General features: G+C 23.8%; 3 protein-coding genes across 9 annotated transcripts; 2 read left to right on the top strand and 1 right to left on the bottom strand.

The window, feature by feature from the left end:
- Positions 1–5,290: 5,290 nt before the first annotated feature.
- LOC122855672 (glycogenin-1) lies at positions 5,291–12,790 on the top strand. Of its 7 annotated transcripts, XR_006374087.1 has the most exons (10): positions 5,291–5,488; positions 7,794–7,929; positions 8,150–8,614; positions 8,693–8,873; positions 9,040–9,075; positions 9,581–10,351; positions 10,539–10,751; positions 10,818–10,923; positions 11,177–11,254; positions 11,514–11,630. XR_006374087.1 is itself a non-coding variant. In XM_044157215.1 (9 exons), exons 1-9 carry the CDS (start codon positions 5,482–5,484, stop codon positions 12,386–12,388), a joined length of 2,790 nt encoding a protein of 929 aa, XP_044013150.1. In that variant the 5' UTR covers positions 5,291–5,481; the 3' UTR covers positions 12,389–12,790. The 7 variants fall into 7 exon arrangements, 5 of the variants coding, with proteins under 5 accessions (XP_044013150.1, XP_044013149.1, XP_044013151.1 ...); XM_044157215.1 differs by lacking the exon at positions 11,177–11,254 and having other exon boundaries at positions 11,514–12,790; XM_044157214.1 differs by lacking the exon at positions 11,177–11,254 and having other exon boundaries at positions 11,511–12,790.
- Positions 12,791–14,516: 1,726 nt separating this feature from the next.
- LOC122855671 (leucine carboxyl methyltransferase 1) lies at positions 14,517–18,192 on the top strand. The gene is made up of 3 exons (XM_044157213.1): positions 14,517–15,132; positions 15,606–15,789; positions 15,851–18,192. The coding sequence occupies exons 1-3, from the start codon at positions 14,923–14,925 to the stop codon at positions 16,405–16,407; spliced, it is 951 nt and encodes a 316-aa protein (XP_044013148.1). The 5' UTR covers positions 14,517–14,922; the 3' UTR covers positions 16,408–18,192.
- LOC122855670 (very long-chain specific acyl-CoA dehydrogenase, mitochondrial) lies at positions 17,963–20,445 on the bottom strand. The gene is made up of 2 exons (XM_044157212.1): positions 20,110–20,445; positions 17,963–19,950 (listed from the first exon to the last, which is right to left on the bottom strand). Exons 1-2 carry the CDS (start codon positions 20,181–20,183, stop codon positions 18,126–18,128), a joined length of 1,899 nt encoding a protein of 632 aa, XP_044013147.1. The 5' UTR covers positions 20,184–20,445; the 3' UTR covers positions 17,963–18,125.
- Positions 20,446–22,136: the final 1,691 nt, after the last annotated feature.

Genomic DNA, 22,136 nt, shown 5'->3' with positions numbered 1-22,136 from the left:
ATCTATGTGTGTAAGAACTGTCGCAAATTATTCAAACGCTGCAATAAATTTTCGAAAAAAAAAATTTTAAAATGAATTTCCTAAATCTTAATAGATTGTCAAAAAAAAAAAAAATCATACATAAATAAATGAATATAATTTAAATTATTTATTAATATAAATTGAAAAAAAAAATAATAAAAGTAATTATTTTAAAAATGACAAGAAAATATATATCTTTAAATTTATTAAATATAAAAAAGGGCAAAAGTTTAATGTTTTTCACGCTTGTGAATTTTGATATAATAATTGAGATTACATTTTCATTATTTTATTTATTATTATTTATTTATATTATTATTTTATTCACGCTATGATTGTATATATCCTTAAGTACATTACCGGATGCTTATACATGTACAGTGTTTAAACTAAAAAAGTATATCAAAGAAAAAAAAGAAGAAAAAAAAAGCTTTTACTTTTGATATAACAACAACTCGGCATTATAAATTTCAAATAGCAATTTTTTATTTATATAATTTTGTTAGAATTATTTATCAAATTTTTTGGAGCTTAAAGATGATGACATAAAAATTCAGGATGCAAAATTGTTTGATAAGTTTAAAAATGAAAGGAAACTGACAGTGGTTCACACGAGAAATTCTGTGCACGCATTGCAATTCTCCCACAATCATGTAATTTTTCATGACTTTATTTTTATTATTTTCATATATAAATTCAATTGGAAATAATAACAAAATTGAAATAAATATTTGTTTATTATTTTTAAATATAAATATAATATCAAAATTTTAATCAACTCAAAAGGTGTGTATATCATAAATCTTGTGAATAATAATTTGTGTGACTGACTGAATGATTTTAATCACTTTTCCTGAGTCTTACTTCCATACCGTAATTAAAAAATAAAATTACTAAAAATTTGCCGTCAAAATAATTGCATAATAGTATTATATTTTTTCAAATTAAAAAAAATATTTATAAAATAATTTGTCGGTCAAATTTGTTGTATTTCAATTTGTATTTTTTTATCAATAAAAATTTAAACATAAAAAAAAAACTGTTATAAAAATAAAAGAGAAAAAAAATTTATCTAAAAGAAATTCCTTCTGTTTTAAAATGATATTGAAAATATATGTTTATCGCTCAATAAAAACAGTGAGTTTATAATTTTATAGATATATTTTTTTTTTTCTAAATTTCTCACAGTTTGAATGAGTCAAATTTATATTTTATTTTTTTCAATTTTTTGAGTATTTTAAACGGTATATCACTGTCAAAAATCTTTTAAGTTAAAGCAATCTGACAACAACCGAAAAACCAATTCTTTCCGGGGATTCCAATGACTGTATTATATTTTGATTTCTTTCGGCATATATTCCTCCCACTATATACTGATCATGAAGATACTGAAGTCTCGTATTTTACAAGTATACATTCAAGACAGTAACTTGGTATAGATATCGTGGTCGTTGAATAAACCTGAAGGTATATCTTCTGGACCTGTTTCTCTCTCGTGTTAACAACCAAAACTCATAAAGACATTTAAGTGGTTTAGGAAACTAACAACTTGGTAGATTCCTTGATCTTCTGATGGCAACATTTGAACACACAGACCATGGACATGTTCTTTTATTTATTTTATATATATTTTTCATTTTTTTTTTCCTTTTTCTTATTCATTTTAAAGACTGGAATTGAATGAGTTGTAAATTACTAGCTCAAGAACGCCAATGGAGTCATTTATGAAAACAAGTTTAGCCCTTTTTTTTTTCAGTCTCAATCGTCTCTTATAATATTAAACTTTATATTGCAAGTTTTTTTTATTATTTTTTAAATATATATTTAAAAAAAAAAGCTAGTAAATATCAAAAAAAAATTGTATGAGAAAATTTTTTATTTATAAAATAATGAAATAAATAAAAATGATAATGTATTTTTATATTTTTTCGGTCAGATCAAAGGTAGGTAGCTGAAGAAAAGATAGATAACCAGATTGTATATATATTTTATCTATTTTTCACTTGACATCTTCACTAAATATACAAATAAATAAATTAAAAATAACAATAATTTATTCATAGTGTTGTCTCACTTCAATTCCACTTAATAATAACAACAACTCTTGAAATATTAAAATGGAAGTTCAGTATATTCAGGAAACAAACATCTTACTTCAATTTATTTTATTTTACATAAAAAAAAAAAAAAAAAAATGTTGACTGGGCCTGAGATTTCAACAAGACATATATTATACTTCAAATTGTTTTTTTATTTTTTTTTTTTAAATATTTTTCTTTCCTCGATAATGAAATAAATTTATGAATTAATAAAGACATATATATGAAAATATTTTCTTTATTTTATATATTATTAAACCTTTATTTTTTTTATTTAAATAAATAATAAAAATAAGTAAAAATTATTATAAAATAAAGCCAAAAAAAAAAACAAACACGTATCAATGATTTATGCGTCAATTGTAAATTGATATAAAACGTTTAGATATAAATGAAAAAAAAAAAAAAAAAAAAATATGCTTGTTATAGTGAAACACAATGAAAAACACGTATTACTAAAGAGTCATTGAGTAAATTGTATGCTCGTTATTGCAACCGATGATTTACTGTATATAAAATTTTGGTAACGCCCAAATTCAACACCCCATGTATACGACAATTTTTGTATTTGAAAAATTTACTATATTTTATTAAGGGGTGCAAATTTATCTCGATGACGATATCAACAATTTCCCATAGATTTATATTTTTTTATTATTTTTTTTTTTTTCCATAAGGTGACACCACATGAGGCGAAAAAATAAAAAAATGACAGTGAGAATAGTGTCAAATAAATTCGTGGTTCTTTTGGATATGCACGATATGTCGGTCTTTAACTCTGCTGGGGGGAAAACTATGCAACAATATTACGATCCCTTAAATTATTATTTTATTTTATTTTTTTATAAAGTCATTTTTATCCCTCCAACTGAGATTGTGTGTGAATATTCCCAGGAGTCCTTTTCGGTTTCTCAACTTATATTTTTTTTTACTAATTTATTTTTTATTTTTTATAGAAAATAAAAAAATACATTGCAAGTATGTACGATTATTGAAATGGTTTTTTATATGGGAACGGAAGTTAATGGAATTTTTTATTATTTTAATATAATAGATATTTGATGAAAATTTATAAATTTTTTTTTGAACGTGAATTTTTTGAATTATCAAAGTATATATTTTTTATTTTTAGTCAGAGACATTTGGATCTTGTGTCGATATATGCTTGATATATGTTAGCACCATATCGAAAATAAATTTTTTTTTATTTTTTATATTGGTGGTTTATTATCGGTACCACCTATCTACAGTGGCAATTAAATTTCAAGTGTCTTCGAGTTCCAAAAAACCTATCGATTCAATTCACCTATGGTTTGGCATATAAAAAATATACGATATCATTCAATCTAATAAAAAAAAAATAAATAAATTATTGATGACACCAAAAGTGCAGAATAAAAGTTAAAACAAATACAAAAAAAAAATTGAAAATAAAAAAAATTTTAGAATGAAAATAAAATATGAAAGAATAATAGAATAATTTTTCTATTTTTTTTTTTATTTCATTTAAATAGTTTATAATGAATTAAAAGAAAAAAAAAAATTCATAAAAAATTGAAGATGCTTTTATCCTTTCTTTTTTTTTTTATTTGATTATTTTGCTCGTCTGCATTGGAAAAAAAAGGGGCGATAATAAAAATATATAAGAAAAAAAAAAAATTAAAATCCTTGCAGCCTAGAATTATCGCCTTGAATCAACAAAGACCCAAGAGCCTCTCGTTCGACACTCGAACAAGCGACAGCAAAGAAAAGTGGCGAGACACGTAGACGATGAGAATTGAGGGAAAAAGAGCCCGAGGGATTTTAATAGTAGGTCTCACTTAATGACCGACATCTCAGCAAGAGGAAGCATCAAAAACTAAATGACATTGCATTTGATTCCATCCTATATTTATTGACATTGAATTTTATTGTTTTTTTTTTTTATTATTAATTTTTTGTTATCTCTATTTATTATTTATTATTTTCTCTTTCTATCTTTATTAATTAATTTTTTTTTTCATTTAATTTAAACATAAATAGAGATAAAATAAAAAATTATTTAAACAAAAAATTTTATTGTTTAAATTTAATAAAAAATAAATTTTAAAAAATTTCAATAATTTAATTGTTTTATTAATTATTTGACTGTAAATTTATCAATTTTTTTTGTTATTTAATTTTAATATAAAGAAATAATAAAAAAATAATTTTTAAAAAATAATTAAATAATTTAATATCGATTTATAATTACACAAGAAAGATTTTTATTTATTTATTTTTTTTTTTCGATAATAAAATTTGCATGTAAATGTAAAATTAATATATTAATTATTCTACAGTACTGATGAAGGCATAATGGGTGCAGACGGATGTTAAAGCAGTGATTAAAAATTATTTAAAAAAAAAATCATATATAAATATCGTCTATAGATATGACTGGATATTTAACCACAGCGATACACCGCTTTCGGAAGTAATCACCTCCTTCTGACGATAATTATATACATTCATTACACCATAAAGCGCGGGAGCGAATATATACTATTTAAAATAAATACATATATACTATAATATAATTCATCAAACAAACTTAATTACTATTCATCATAATGCTATTAAAAAAAATAAGAAAAAAAAATATTGATTATTTAAATTTAGTAATTTAAAAATTCACATGAACAAAAAACAAAGAATAAATTTATTTTTTCATTATATATGAGAATTTCTATTAAATAATTTAATTTAAAAATTAAAAAAAAATTTTATTCTTGTTTAACGATAATTATGTATTAATTTATAATAAAAAAATTTAAAAAAAAAAATAAATTAATAAAAATATTATCAAATTTAGCGAAAAAAAAATTTTAATTAATTTGGAAAAAAAATGTTTATTAATAGACCCTTATAGATTATTGTCTTAATTTTTTATATGGCTATTTTTTAGTAGCTAATTTCCGTTATTTTCATTACTCGATATATTTATTAACAATTGATAATTTAATCAACAATTAATTACAAAAATGCCTACATTATTTTTAACAGATAAAAAAGAAAACTGTATGAAAAATTTGAGCTCACAATTGCTTCGCTAGTTTAATCTTGAAAGATATATTTAGAGTATAATGATCATATACAATTTTATATATATAAAATGTATTATTATAGTGGACCAACGATGACTACAGTGTTGTGGGGATCACTACTTCAGTATTCAGTCACAACCACGCCACTCGTTGTTCAACGACGACGAGAGTAACACATATTTTTATTATTATTTAAATTATTAAAAAACATTTATATAAATTTCTCTTAAATTATTGTGATATTTGTGTCAATTTAATACAACTGATAACAAAATCGTACGATTATTTCGTTCACCATGGGTGGTAAGTTTATTGAATTATAGAAAATATTATTCCACTGTGTTGTTTATTTAAAGATGTTATTATTATTATATTTTTTGGATGAAATGATGTGGAGCGTTTTATATAAATTTACTGTAACCGGTATTCATTGAATGACCTTCAAAATATAGATGGTACACGAGTGCTCATTATTACAATCAATTAAAAAAAAATTTCACGTGTATTTACAAATTGGAGTATTGTTTGTTTTAATTTTAATTTTAACATTAAAAATATATGAAAAAATTAATACATACATTGTTTCATCTAATTATCGTAATAATGAATAATTTTTTTTTTTTTTTCCATTTATTTTAGGGACCAATGTCTTTGAAAATCATTTAAATAAAATTTAAAAAAAAAAACGTAATTTTACTCCGAAAAAGAAATTATAGAAAACCTTTAAAAATATAATTAAAAAAAATTTTTTTTTGATCAATAATAACTATCAAACTTTAATTTACAATAAAACATAAATAAATTTATTTAATAACTATTATTTTTCATGAAGAAGTTAAAAAAATTAAACTAATAATTTTTAGATAAGTATATTTTTTTGTAAATTCAATCGTTGAGAAATTTATTTATTTTATTTTTCACCACATGTCTAGAGTATTTCACGTATTTCAATGTTAATTTTAGATGTAAAATTTTTCAAAGTCTATAAGAGAGTTAACTCCAAAAATATATATTTAAAATTACGATGTAAATTAATAAAAGCAAAAAAAATTTATCGAAAAAAACGCAGTTGGCATCATCTACGATATGATGAAAAAATAATAAACAATATCAATATATATATTAAATTTACATCAACAATATATAAATAAAAAAATAATAATAATATTTTAACTATTTTATAAATCGCTCAATTAATTTGTCAATTTATTATATTTTCCATTTAAAAAATGAAAAAGTTATTTGACCTGAAGCAAGTATCTATATTAAAATTTAAAAACCAAAATATTATTATAAAATGTCTACGTTATTTTTAAATAACCATGTACCGTTGTTAAATTTATATATAAAAATATTAAGTCATCAAGTCGACGACGATGCGTCGTGATGATTTTTTAAACTTCTCAAGTTTCGTCTAGTATCATACATCATGATACCTAAATCTCAATTCTCGAAATAAAATACTCTTCAAGTTATTTTATTTTTTCTTCCATCAACTTGAAATAACATAAACCAATATGTATATTTAATTTACCAAGTTATACATTAATGATAATACCAACAAAATTTAATAAAAAAAATAAATTTTTATTTTAAATATCAACAAGTCATCAATGAAATGTCGATTTATTTGAACTCAGTATTGACCCAATTTATCCTTATCAAGGTTTTCTTAGTAAATTGTGTCTAGCTCAATATATTCTTGTTTTTAAAAAGAAAAAAAAAAACAAGTCAGACGTAATTTCATCCTTCGTACAAATTACTACTACAATATTTCTATTATTCTCAAAAAATATATAAAAAAAACATTTCATTTAAAAAATTTGTCCTTTATTCCGGTTTCTTCTTCCAGTTGAAATATTTAAATTATATTTTTGATTTTTATTATTTTAAATAATAGCATGTGATAAACGCATGATTTAATTAAAAAAAAAAAGGTTATCAAAATTAATAACTGATATGTATTTAAAGTCAGTATATTTTTTAAAAAATATTTTGTAATTTCCTTGTGAAAAAATATAAACAATATAAACCTTTATATTGTTTTAATTTAAATTTATATAATTTATTAATAATAATTATTTATCCAATCAAATTGATATTAATTTTAATTTTTAATAAATTTAATCTTCAACGTCAATCATAATTATCAACGAAACAAATAACCCAAATATTATTTTAGCTAGTTTAAAATCTCAATAAAATTTCCAGTTGTAAATAAAATCTGCAATACTTGTAATATAAAAAAAAAAAAATACAAATTCAAGTATGTACGAAAATAAGACTTGGCAACAATCCATTTAAACTTTTATTTTTTTTTTTTCATTTCAATGTGTATTTTAAATTAATTCTTTTATTTTGGCAAATCACATATAAACTTTATTATTATTATAAATATAAAAAATATATGACAAATAATATCATGTAAATTATCATTTTTTTAATGTTAAAATAATAATTTTTTTCTTGATCATTATATTAGTAAATTTATTATATAACTTGATAATAATTTTGTTGAGCCAGTGTGTTATCAGGAGAAAAATAAAAAAATAAAAAAAATAAAACAGCATTGATAAAAAAAAAAATTAATATGTAATATTATTTACAGGCTTTGCATGGGTTACATTGGCCACAAATGATTCTTATTCATTGGGAGCATTGGTATTGGCTCATTCATTAAAAAAAGTTTCAACAAAATATGATTTAGCTGTACTAATAACACCAGGAGTAACTGAAGTAATGAGGTAATTTCATTTCAAAAATAAATAAACAATAATTTGTTTAATATATAAAACATTGTTGTTTCGAATTCAAAAAAAAAATAAATATATAATTGCCATGTGCCAAGTTGTGTAGCCAAAAAAACTAAAGCAACCTTGACTTTGAAAATATATTATTACTAAGCCACAAATAAATACTTGTCAATGAACTTAATGATTGAATGATTTTTTATTTTTCATTTAGAGAAAAACTATCAGCTGTATTTACACTTGTTAAAGAAGTTAATGTCCTGGATTCAAAAGACGAAGCAAATCTTGCACTTCTAGCAAGACCAGAACTTGGAATAACATTTACAAAATTACACTGTTGGAGATTAACACAATATGATAAATGTGTTTTCATTGATGCTGATGCATTGGTCATTAAAAATAGTGATGAATTATTTGAACGTGATGAATTATCAGCAGCACCAGATGTCGGTTGGCCAGATTGTTTTAATTCTGGTGTATTTGTATTTAAACCATCACAAATTACATTTTCATCATTAACATCACATGCTAAATTACATGGTTCATTTGATGGTGGTGATCAAGGTCTTTTAAATTCATTTTTTAGTGATTGGGCACATAAAGATATATCAAAACATTTACCATTTATTTATAACATGTGTTCAACTGCAACTTATTCATATCTTCCTGCATTCAAACAGTAAGATTCTTATTTTTACTCTGGTTTTTTTACTTGTCGATATGAATGTATTACTTTAGTTAATTTTTTTAATTGTAGATTTGGTGAAGATGTTAAAATTATTCATTTCATTGGAAGCACTAAACCTTGGCTTCAATATTTCGATACATTGACTGGTCAAGTACAGCCACATCCAGACACTGGATATCTTCAGCCAATGCTTCAACATTGGTGGAATATATTCTGTGAAAATGTACATCCACAATTATCACCAGTAATGGTAAGTTATTTTTATATTATAAATATGTTTGTGTTGTTTTTTCATTTATCAAAAATCAACATTATAAATTGATAAAAAAAGATGAATCGTTTTTTTTTTTTAATAATGTGTGATTAGCCTGTTAATATTTATGCTTATTATATATATATTTTACTGATTTCGCAAGCTAAGCACTGAACAAAGGGCTACGCGATATTGCGAGGTAAGAATTATTTATAAACAAAAAAAAATAAAAGCAATTTTATATAGTTTATAAATTATTGCATCAAAAAATTTATAATACTGTCCAGTTATTTTTTATTATAATAAAAAATTGGCAAGAATTTTTAAATTCTAAATATAATATTTTTTTAAAAAAAAACAACTACGCACTTCTTTACACTATTTTTAATATAACAAAATCCTTGCACATGCACATTATTTAAAAATAATAATAGATATATTTTTTTAGTATAAAAAAAAATAGCGCTTACAAGCTGATAACTGTTTTTGCTGATTTAAAAAAAAAAAATAATATTCTATTTATCAATAATTAAAAACAGAAATGCAATTGGAAATATTATTAAAATATTTTTTTTGTTTAGATTAATAAAAAAGGTATCAATCCATCTGCATTAATATTTATATATGATTTTTTTTTTGTTTTTTTGTTAACTAACAGTTACAGTGTGCATTTTTTCTGTTTTTGGCATGAAATGCTTGCATAGGCCAGCAGTACATTGGCAACAGCACACTGGCACGATTTACAATTTCCTGTATCCTCAAAACCCACATTGACAAGACATGTATGTCATGACACAACAACAACAGAAAAAAAAACCCATGATGAAATAGATGCAGTACCAGATTTTACAAATTTTAGAGATCCATGGGAATATTATATTGTATCAACACCAGAAAATCCTGTTGCACATAGTTCCCAACAAATTCCTCAACAAACACATACAATACAACAACAACAAATTTCTCAAGATGATGTTTATCAAATTAGTCAATCAATGAATAACATAACAATTCAACATGATCAAATAAATACTAATAATAATGAAAATATACAAAATCAAACAACACATGATTATCCACATTATCAATATTATAATAATCAATTACAAAATATTAAACATGACGTTAGTGTAGATAGTAGCTCATCATATCAACAACAACAACATGAACAATCTAAACCATCAACAAGTAGACAAGTTCAAAGTCATGTTGAATATACAAGACATAATTTAACAGAACAAAATCAAGCTAATGATGGTGTTGATGAAACAGATAAAATTAGTAAAATATTAGATAATGATTATGATGAAATTGATAGAATTTTAAATAGTAAATTTATTAATGACAATAAACAAACTGACAATAATCAAAATAATAAAATAATAAATACAATATCCCAATTCCAAAATTGTACAGAGTCTAATATTGTTGGATCAAAATCTGACATGAAAATTATCAGCAATGATGAAAATAATGTAAGTAATTACGATCTCATGTCCTCAAAATGCAAAATCCTTTTTATTATTTAATTTACAGATATTATTTGCACGCTTTACTAAATATTTTTTATTTATTTCTTTAAATAATTTATTGAATTATTTTATTGGTATGTTATTTGTAAATTTGGTGGTTTATTTTTTTGTTTTTTAAATTTATTAATAGGCTGGAATTGCTGGTGCATTGGCGAAGATAACACTTGGTGAAACAAGAAGTTCTGAGCAAGTTGCACTTGAAGAACATATGAGAAAATATGGGTGGGAACAAGGACAAATTGATTACATGGGACGTGATAGTTTTGATAATATTTGGAAAAAAATTAACACGACTCTTGAGACATCATCATCATCATCAAAGAGTGACAAAGTTTCAGTCAAGGTATATTTAAAATAAATTAATTTAATTAAATTAAAAATTAACAATCTTTTTATAATTTTTCTATAGACAAAATCTGGAGAGACAGAAGAAAAAGTTTCGACAAAAAAAGCTGATCTATCAACAGAAAAATCAAGTAAAAATATTCCTGATGAAACAAAAACAACTGACGCAGGTAAATAATACAAATATTATTCTAAAAAAAATGTTTTTCTTTTTTATTTTTTTTCATCAAATAAATTATTCAAAGATTGGATTAAAATGAAAAATTTACTTTTGAAATACGTGAGGCTATTAACGTATGAAAAAACAGCTTTTTTGTTTTGTATTTATATTTTTTTTTTTTTTTTTTTTGCAAATGCAAGATTATTAATTAATGAAAAAAATAAAAAATAGTGGTATTAAGTCTGAGTGTTTGATAAAAACAGGAACTGAGGAGAGCAATTAACAGATCGTGACAACCATATCATTGCTGCGTCTTGTATTGTCGTTTTGTTTTGACTGGGGTAAATATTTTTAAGAGCTTATTACTAATTAATTAATGCTCATTATGCATTTAAATTTTATTTTTACACTTAATTTATATTTAAAAACAAATCATGGTTTATTTATTATTAAATAGTATGAATGTAAAGATTTATTTTTAAGACTATTAAAAAAAATAAATGACATTCATTTTTGCATGAATTAATTCATCAGGTGTTTATTATTGTTACGTTTTATTTAATTTATAATATTTTAATTTTAATTATTGTTCTACAGCAGCTGTATCATCAGATGAAACTTTAGAAAAAACAATAAATGAGGCCAAAGAAATTTTATCAACAAACATTGAATCATCACCGGGATCATCATCAGAGGTAATATTATCCGTCAAAGCAGCACCACCAATTTTATCAATAAAAGAACGAGGTGAAAATGATAATAAAATGAGTCGAAAACAACAATTAAAAATTTCAAGAAGCCAAGAAGAATCAAATATATCTGACACTGTTATTCCACTTGGTTTCACATCATCAACAGAGCCAGTATCAATAGACACTAAATTAGATATTGAAAAACAAGATTTACCAATACCCGAGACAAGTGCTGTTGGGGATTTATCATTAGAATCAACAAAAGACACCGAAAAACTTGATACAATTAAATTAGAATTAGATGAAACAAAAAATACTGATTTTGTTGATGAAAAAACAACAACAATAATGCCTGAAGATGTTAATGTAATAGAAAATATAGAATCTAAAATTTTATCCGATGAAGCACAAGGTCAGACAACAACTGATATTAAAATACCAGCAACACCAACAATTATTGAAGCAACACCACCAACAAGTCCACAATTTGAAACAACTGAAGAAAAAGAAGAAATAAAAGCACCACAAAAAATTGCAAGAAAAATTATAAAAAAAGAAAAATTAACTCAAGATGATGATGCTATTGAGGGTACAAGTGATAATAAAACAAGTAAATTAGTTGATGTTGGTAAAAGTACAACAGATGAAAATTTAGAAACTGATGAATCTGTTCCTGAAACACCACCACCACCAACATCAGTCAATCCACCAACACCACCAAAAAGAAAATCTAAAATATCAACAGCTAAAAATACCACCAAGAAAAATAATTCTGAACAATAATTCTTTTTTTTTTTTTCATCAACAAGTAATAAAAATTTAATACTCAAATAATTTTTAATGAAATCATTTTTATAATTTTCATATTATCATTATTTATAATTTTCTTGGTGGTTTTTTTTTTTTTTTTTTTCTAGTCTGTTTTATTGTTCATATTTAAAAAAGAAAAAAAATTAATATAAAGCATCTTTAATAATTTAAATGTCAGACTGACTTTAACTGAAAAACAGTTTTTTTTTTTTTTTTTTACTAAAAAAATATTTTTAATTTAAATAATTTGGTGTGAAATATTGTTTAATAGTGTTAGTTTTTTTTTCTATTAATCAGATAAATATGTAGGTTGATTTAGAGGATATATTAATGTAAAATAATATTAATTTTATCAATGAAATAATACGTGCCTAGTCTTTCAACGACCGAAATTTTAAAATTCATAAGAAAAAAAATAAAACACTCAATAGATTTGTAGAATAAAATTATCAAATCGTTTGGTATTTTTTAAAAAAGCTATATGATATTTACAACGACCAATATTAATGACAATAATTAATGAAAAAAAAAAAATGTTAAATCTTTAAAATTATATTTTATAAATATTAAAAATTCTAATAATGGTTTGTCAATTATTATCACTAAACTGAGTTATATAAAAACGATAAAATGTATTAAATATTATAAAAAAAAATATAAATAATAATTATTGTATTTTGTTCAAATGATTGAATGTGTTGTTTTATTTATTATTAATAATTGACTAATAATAATAATTTTAATTGGTAAGCTAGTGCAAATAAAAAAAAAAAATTTTAAATTTTAAAAAAGGTAAGAAATCAAAATATAAAATCGACAACTATTTATGAGAAGAAGAGAATGATGACTTGGTCAACTTGGACTGTCAATGTAGTCAAGGAGTTATTAAAAAATTAAATGCAAATTTGGTATTTAATATTTCGCATGAGATATGCAAATGATTGTTGATAAAAATGTGATTTACCTTTTGTTGACTTGAAGATCTCAGTAAATATTAGTGTATAGATGAAGTATAAGGATGTCCTCAAGTCGTCCCAAGTAATGAACTCATTCATCTTGCAACAAACTCAGCACACTAACAACATAAATAATTAAAAACATAATAAATTAAAAATTTGAATCAATATTATTTGCAAGCGAAATAAATTTTTTTTTAGCTTTGATTCCAACAGGTGAGTTTGATGAATTATCAAATCCAATTGTTAATTTAGCTGAAAGTTGAATTAAACTGTTTGATGTTTTGATTATCCTTGAAACATCCAAAGCCTGTGAATTTTGTCAAAAATTATTTGTTTGAACAAAATTTTATTAACAATAAATGAATTAGTTAATTGAGTTGAAAAAAATTAATATATTTACCACCACTCTTTATTCATTGACATCAACAATTGGACAACATGGGTCATTTTCGGAAATAAGGCGGAGAAAGGTGGACAAAAGCCGGAAAAAAATTTTCCATCAGGGGAGTAAAAAAAAATTACTTGAATTATTTGTTGATAAACGTACAGTTAAAAAAATCTCATAGAAACCACGAAAAAGCATCAAATACATATCAAATGCTCATAGATATTATAATATGCTTTTTCATGGTTTCTATGAGATTTTTTAAACCGATCATCGAATATTTCTTCAAAAATGGTAATCAACAACCAGTCAAGGACAAAACCAATAAAATTAGGGTTGCAGAAATTAAAATCAGCCCAGCTCTTAATGTTCTGAACGCTATTATAACAATCAATCATAAAAACCAATTGTATTCATCGATGCTGATACTATTATTTATTCAATTATTATTAATTAAAAAATCAGTAAAACATCTCTGGTGGAAATATTTTTCCAACATTACTCCGGTTTTCTCCGGCATTACTCCGTTTTTGGCCTATATCCTGATAAATTACTCTGGCATGAGATTACTGGCGGAGAAATTACTCCGGCATGAGATCAATGCTGGATTTTTGTCTCCTTCATTGATCTGAATCCGAAATAATTTTGCCTATGCTAATTTCGTGCATCAATCTCATGCCGGTCAACATGGTAACCATCAACTTCCACAGACGGTAAAAAAGAAATTTATCAATGAAAAAAAAAATATAAATAATATACCTATTGTTTAAATAAATAAATAAATATAAATAAACAAATTCAATTATTAATAATTAATTAATCTGCAAATACTTGAGGCTGCAAGTGTTAAATATATCATGTCTAACTTTGACCCTGAAAATTAATATTAAAACCAAATAAATAAATTAATAAATAAAACAGAGAGAAGAGAGTGAGAGAGAGAGGAGAGATAAAAGCAGTATGGTGTATGGCTAGTATGATTGTTGGTCGCAAGTTGCACTGTCGTAGTTTCAAGTGACACATTATCAAAAAAACAACAATAAAAAACTACCCCCTCAAAATTAAAAAAAAAACAGAGTTATTAAATAAATATAAATAAATCTAAATCGTTATAAAATGTGTGCCATTTGTTTATAATAAAATAATTATAATTAAATTTAACAATGATTAAAGAAATGGCTAATGATGAGGCAACTCAGGCAACAAATGATGATGCAAGTGAGTGCAAAAGATATGCTGTACAACTTGGATACTGGCAAGATCCATTTATTAATTATTTTGTGAGACAAACAGTAAGAAAAGCACCAGAAATAAGTTGTGGATACTATGCAAGAGTCAAGGGTATTGAAGTTTTTATTGACAAATTTTTAAAGGTAATTTTTAAGCTATTAATTATTTTAAAAATATCAAAACAAAACAATGTACATCTTGTACCATGTAGTTTAATAATTTTCCATGATTATTAATAATTATTAATTAATTTAATGAAGCTGTTGATCTATGCAGATACATCAGCTGATGAATTATTTTTGTTGTTGTTATTATTATTTGAGAGTTGTTGGGGAGGTCGACAGAGGGATGAAAATTCAACAGAGAATTCAACCTTGACCTGACCGAGGCCCTGGTCTTATTCACAACGAGAATTTATTTTTTATTTTTTTCATTAATTCCATAGCAATATATAGGCCAGTGTAAATCAATAATTGTTGAAAAATTTCTGGATATATATTTAGCAATTTTACTGCAACAATTAAATATTATTTAAAATTTTTTTTTACTCCAATAATTTAATTACTCCAAAAAATTTTAAAATAATAATTTTTTTATTTTTAATTGTTTGTAATAGTTGTCAAGTGGAAAAGGACAAATAATTAATTTTGGTGCTGGTTTTGATACACTTTATTGGAGACTAAAAGATACTGGATGTGTACCACAAAATTTTATTGAACTTGATTTTCCAAGTGTTACTGCTAGAAAATGTTATCACATTAAAAAACAAAAACAACTTATTGATAGGCTCAATACTGAAGGTAGTTATTTATTTATTTTTTAATAAATTTAAAATGCTAATAATTTAATAATTTTTTTTAGATGGTGAAATTAAATTTTCAACAACTGAATTACATGCAGCAAATTATCATTTAATTGGTGTTGATTTACGTCACATATCAGAGTTATCAAATAAATTAATTCAAGCTGAAGTTGATTTTAATTTACCAACATTGTTTATAGCTGAATGTGTACTTGTTTATGTTGATAGTAATGCAGCATCAGTATTATTAAAATGGCTAGCTGATAAATTTAATAATTCATTATTTGTTAATTATGAACAAGTTAACATGCGTGATAAATTTGGTGATGTAATGCTGACAAATTTACGTCGTAGAGGTTGTTTACTAGCTGGTGTTGAAGATTGTGTGTCGTTGGAAACACAACAAAGACGTTTTACAATGCAAGGATGGCAAGGTTCAAATGCTTGGACAATGGTTGAAGTTTATGATTCATTACCTGATTCAGAAAAAAAAAGAGTTGAACATATTCAAATGCTAGATGAAAGAGAATTACTTATTCAATTACTTCAACATTATTGCATTTCTATTGCTTGGAATGGTACAATGTTTAAAAATTTAACAATTGCACAGGGGTAATAAAATTTCATATATTTAATTGTAAATTACCAAATGGTACTACAAGTTGTCAAGACAATTAACAAATTGTTTTTACGAATCAATTAATTTTTGTCAAAATTAAATATAAGGAGATTATTTACTTAACTAAAAAAAAACAAGTTGAAAATGTGGAAATTAATTTCCTATATTTTTCACAAAATAAATGTGATAAATGAGTTCTATTGTTGTGAAATTTAAAAAAATTAAAATATTATATATATTACTATATATTTAAATATATATCAATCAAAAATAAAAATTAATCCAGACTGAGATAAGTGGGTGGATAATTCAATGAATAATTTAAATATAAAAACAGTAAAATATTTTAGTTTAAAAATTGTAGAATTGTTTTTTTTGTTTTATTTAGTAAATGATATTTTTTTTATTTCTGTGATTAAATGATAAACTTAATTTTTAATACAAAATATATATTGATAATGGTTAATCAAATTATTCAATATTGGAAAATGAGGGTATGATAAAACAAAAATTTAGAAAAATTCGTTAAAAAAAAATTAAAAAGATTTGTTAAAGATTAAAAATTATTCGACCAGTACTAGATAAATATTAAAATTCCTCAAATTTTTTAAATTATTAGATGATAATAAAGTGATGATAAATTCAATTTAAAAAAATATAATTTAACTGCCATTTATATTGTATGATAGATCATAGTTCTCTCCATTTTTGCAATTAATAGGTTTATCATTAACTAATTTTTTTTAAATTATTATAATCATTGTTTTTTGTCCTGATGATAAATTAACTAATTTTTATTATTTAGAATAATCTACTTTCTTGGTCAATTTTATTTCGAACGCACATTTCCAACAACAAGATTTAAAAATAATAAAATTCTTGGAATTATTTATCCTCAATATTGAAATAATAAAATTATTTTCAAATAATCATCTAACCAAAGAATAATAAATTACCATTCGACAATATCAATGCAAATGACAATTACTTTGTCATAAATTTTTCAAACTAATTTAAAAAAAAAAAAGAAATAATTCTAATTTCAATTCAAAATTTCGTTAAAAATATTTTCCATTATAATCTCAAGATATAATCTAGATGTAAAAATAAAAATATAAAAAAATTTCGTGTGCTTCCATGTCAGTATAAATGTATAAACAACAATAATATTATTCAAATAATTTATCTTGAAAAATATTAAATAAACAACCAAAGTATTTTCAAAATTATTCCATCAAAATGTGACATCGAAATTAATAATATTTGTTGTATTAAAAAATGTATATTAATTATTTTTATCGTATGTATTTTTGTCATGGATATTAATTAATAATAATAATATATTTATCAATTTTGTGCAGTCAAATAATTCAAATAATTATTTTATTATTATGTAAAATAAATGAATAAAAAACAACAATAATATAGAAACATTAGCTCCAATAATTTATTCAAAAAAAAATATAGATATATAATTTTAATTGTTGCTAATACTTATATTTAATTCTCTCTTATTATTACTATTATAAATATATAGTTCATTTTTTTTTTCTATCAAAAATTGCATTGTACGTTGCAGCAACAATATAATTTGATTTTATCAAAATTATAATTGTATAATAAAGGCACCAAATTTCATATTATAAAATTTCCAAAATAATGTTAATAATAATAATTAAGTAGTATAACTAACAATAGATAATTATGAAAAAATATTAAAAACCAAGTGGTGTATCTGCTGGATTAATTCCACCATTTTCACAAACATTTTGTGATATTTTTTTATATTTTTTAAATAGATCAGTGTATTTTTCTGATTTAGCAACTTTAAGATTATATGCAGTTCTACTTGCTGCTTCTTGGCACCATGCTTGTGCCATTAAAATTTCATGTTCAGCTGTTGGAAGATTTAAATTAGCAGCTCTACTTGCTCTACTCAATACAACAACAGATGTATATGTATCAATTGCTGCTTGTGCCAAACGATTTAATATAAATTGTTCTTCAACAATACCTTTACCATATTTAATAAGAACAGCTTCAATTGTTTGTCCATAATTTTCAACACTTTTACCAACAAGACCAGCACTTTCAGCTAAATTTGGATGTACTAAATGTGAAAAATTTGGTGGTGTACTTAAACCAACAGCTTTTGTTGCTCTTTTAGCAGCTTCACCAAATATAAGACCTAAATTTGCTGCTGGATTTTTAAATGCTTTTTGTAATTCTTTAAGATGACTTCCAGCATATTGAATACCAGTTAATGCAACAAATAAACGTAGAATATCATTTGTACCTTCGAAAATACGAAATATTCTTAAATCTCTCATAACACGTTCAACACCAGTGTCTTTCATGAATCCCATACCACCAAGAATTTGTATTGATTCATCACAAACCCACCATGCTGATTCAGATGCAAATACTTTTGATATTGCAGCTTCTAAATGATAATCTTGACTTCCACTATCCATATTACCAGATATCATATACATAAGTGATTGTGTAACATACTGTAACATAGCCATACGTGCAATTTTTTCTTGTACACCACCAAATTCATTAATTGTTTTACCAAATTGTACTCTTGTTGTTGCATGTTCAACAGCTTTTTTAGCACATGCAATCATTGTACCAGATAATGCACCAGCCATACCAAATCTTCCATTATTTAATATATTCATTGCAACTTTAAAACCTTGTCCTTCACCACCCAATACATTTTCAGCTGGTATTTTAACATTATCAAAATAAACTTCAGCTGTATTACTACATTTAATACCCATTTTACGTTCAGGTGGTCCATTTGTTAAACCACCAAATCCACGTTCAACAATAAATGCTGTAACTTTATCTTTAATTTCACCAGTTTCTGGATCTTTCATTGGTACTTGAGCAAATACAGTAAATATATCAGCAATACCACCATTTGATATCCATATTTTACTACCATTTAATATGTAATGTGTACCATCAGCTGATTTAATTGCTCTTGATTTAACAGCACCAGCATCTGAACCACAGCTTGGTTCTGTTAATGCAAATGCAGCATATTCACCATTTGATACTCTTGGTAAATATTTAGCTTTTTGTTCTGGTGTACCAACAAGTAGAATACCCTTAAAACCAATACTCTGATGTGATCCCAACATTATTCCAACACCAAGATCATGTTTACCAACTACCTCAACTAATCTACCATATTGTGTATTGTTACAATTTAAACCACCAAATTCTTCAGGTACTTGCATTGAAAATGCTCCCAATTCCCATAATCCTTGTTTTACTTTTTCTTCAATATCAGAAGTATCATCATTTTTAACTGGATCATTAACTTCAGTGAAAAATTTATCAACTGGATCAACAAGCATTTTAAGGGTATCTAATTGATCTTGAGATAATGGTGATGGAAATGGAAATACTTGATCAGTTTGTACTTGACCTCTAAATATATTCATAACAAATGATTTTGTTTCTTTTTTATTTGTTTCTTTTGATTCTTTTTTTTGTACTTTAGCTGCTGCTTGAGCTCCATAATATCTATTGTCGAAAAAAAAAAACAAAAATAAATATATATTGTAAACAAATTTATTAATTTTTATGTCTAAATTTAGTGTCAACAAGGTCATGATTACTTTGTTAAATTTATAAAACTATCAAAATTATTTGCTTAATAATAAGATAATAATAATAATTTACCTCGAAGTAATATTAATAAACTTGTTGTAATTTTTAGGGCCTGTTACAAAGGCCTTTGACACTGTTGACATCATTTTGTTATTAATTTTATAATTACACCAAAAATTTAACTCAATTTAGGTGAAAAAATTGAGTCGATGCAACTGCAGAATAAAATAAATGAAAATAAATATCACTGTTACTCTAAATATTGTAACATATGTGGACTTTGATCCATCAAGGAGATATTACTTGTTGTGTATATAAAAAGTGCAATATTCAAGTGACGTCACAATTGTCAATTATATGCCAGACAGAGCAGTGTTGTTGTTGTTGTTTTTTTTTTGAATCTCATTTGCATATGTATAGGCAATTTACTAGCTCACAGAATGAGCAAGTCAGTATGCATGACCTAGCAGAAGATCAAACACAATAATTTGCTACATTGTGTAAAAAAATAAATATTGCAACTGAATAAAACAATAACATTTAACATATAATTTTTATTTTCATTTGAATACATATAAACTATAAATTATACTAGTAAGTAAATTTTATATTTGTATTGAATAAACATAAGTATTCATCTTTCTATTGACATAGCTGTCATCTTGAAAATATTAAAAATAAACTAGTTAAGCAATATTGTAATATTGTATATAATGTTTGTAAATTTGCAATTTTAAATAAATATAGCTCAATTTCTGTTCAACAAAATATGGTGAAAACATTTATGCTTGTGCTGTTCTAAAGCAAAACAAAACAATGTTGTATTTTTCTGTCCTAAAAGGTTAGGTTTCATCAAAATAAATTTATATGATAATTAATTATATCATATAAAATTTAATATTAATTTTTTTATCAACAAAAGGATAGTACTTTTTGATGCCTGAAATCAAATCTGTATGGAATTCAGGAAATTAGTGTATCAAGTTGTTTGTAAAACATTTATCCAAGTGATATCATATCAATTGATTGAAAAATTACATCAAAACTTGGTATTTACCTATGGTAAAAACGTTTAAAATCTAAAGCTGTCCATTGACAAATATTTGTATGGTTCCAGATAATAATAATTTATTAAATAATAATACAGTTAATGGAATGTAATGTTGATGCATTAAAAAATGATGATTGAAATACTACTAATGTTGATTTATTTATTAGACAAATATCCAGCAATGAAACCAATAATGTTGTACATGGAATCAAATTATAATTTATCAAATAAAACATCATCAAATACAGTCGTGTCAACTCAAACTGTATTAAACATAATAGATAAGTCAACTCAAACTGTAGATCATATATTGAACTCAAGTACTATTTACTTTGATACTTTGCTCATGCAAAATAAATTGAAATATTCTGATATTGCAACTGTCATATTGTAGCATGATAAAAAAGTAACTTTTTATCAATTTCAACTGATAAATATATTACGACAGTTGAAATATATGATAATTTAAGTTCTCGAGTTATATTAGAGTTTATCCAAGTACATGAAGACTTTTACATGATGATTTTCAAATATGAATGAAGTTATTAAGTATTTCAGTATACAATTGAATCTATGTGTACTTTAAAAATTTAAATAAATAAATTAATTTTAATTCAGTTTTACATAAAATTAATTCATTTTATATTTTATTTTTAGATTTATCTGATAGATTTGTGAAATTTATTGTGACAGACAAAATATGTAACGTTATGCATCTTGCAATGTAGATATTGAATCGTAATAAATCAGTAACTAAAGTGAAAAGTTGAAAACCTTGCAACAAAAGTTAAATGATTTAGGTATCAAATTATTATTATTGTTTTGCTATTATCATGAATAATCATGATTTTATATATTATTTCATAATTATTATGTACTATTTGCATTTCAGATTGAATCACTTGAAACACACGTTTGTGAATTAAAACAAAAATGTGCAAGTGTTAAAGAACAAACATTAGATGATGCTATCCATAATTTGAAAGATTCCCAAAAAACGCTGGTCAAGGCATGTTTTCAGGCAGCAAAAAAAGTTGGTGAAGGTAAA

Source organism: Aphidius gifuensis, linkage group LG4 (genome assembly GCF_014905175.1).
Source record: "Aphidius gifuensis isolate YNYX2018 linkage group LG4, ASM1490517v1, whole genome shotgun sequence".
Lineage (NCBI taxonomy): Eukaryota > Metazoa > Arthropoda > Insecta > Hymenoptera > Braconidae > Aphidius > Aphidius gifuensis.
The sequence above is the reverse complement of the archived record's forward strand: the minus strand, read 5'-3'. Positions and strand labels throughout refer to the sequence as shown.

Coding starts and splice junctions, on each gene's coding strand:
- LOC122855672 (XM_044157214.1), top strand. Junction 10,352..10,538: donor TCAGCAATGATGAAAATAAT/GTAAGTAATTAC, acceptor ATTTATTAATAG/GCTGGAATTGCTGGTGCATT. Junction 10,752..10,817: donor GTGACAAAGTTTCAGTCAAG/GTATATTTAAAA, acceptor ATTTTTCTATAG/ACAAAATCTGGAGAGACAGA.
- LOC122855671 (XM_044157213.1), top strand. CDS start 14,923: ATGATTAAAGAAATGGCTAATGATGAGGCAACTCAGGCAACAAATGAT. Junction 15,133..15,605: donor TTATTGACAAATTTTTAAAG/GTAATTTTTAAG, acceptor TGTTTGTAATAG/TTGTCAAGTGGAAAAGGACA. Junction 15,790..15,850: donor TGATAGGCTCAATACTGAAG/GTAGTTATTTAT, acceptor AATTTTTTTTAG/ATGGTGAAATTAAATTTTCA.
- LOC122855670 (XM_044157212.1), bottom strand. CDS start 20,183: ATGATGTCAACAGTGTCAAAGGCCTTTGTAACAGGCCCTAAAAATTAC. Junction 19,951..20,109: donor TTTATTAATATTACTTCGAG/GTAAATTATTAT, acceptor TTTCGACAATAG/ATATTATGGAGCTCAAGCAG.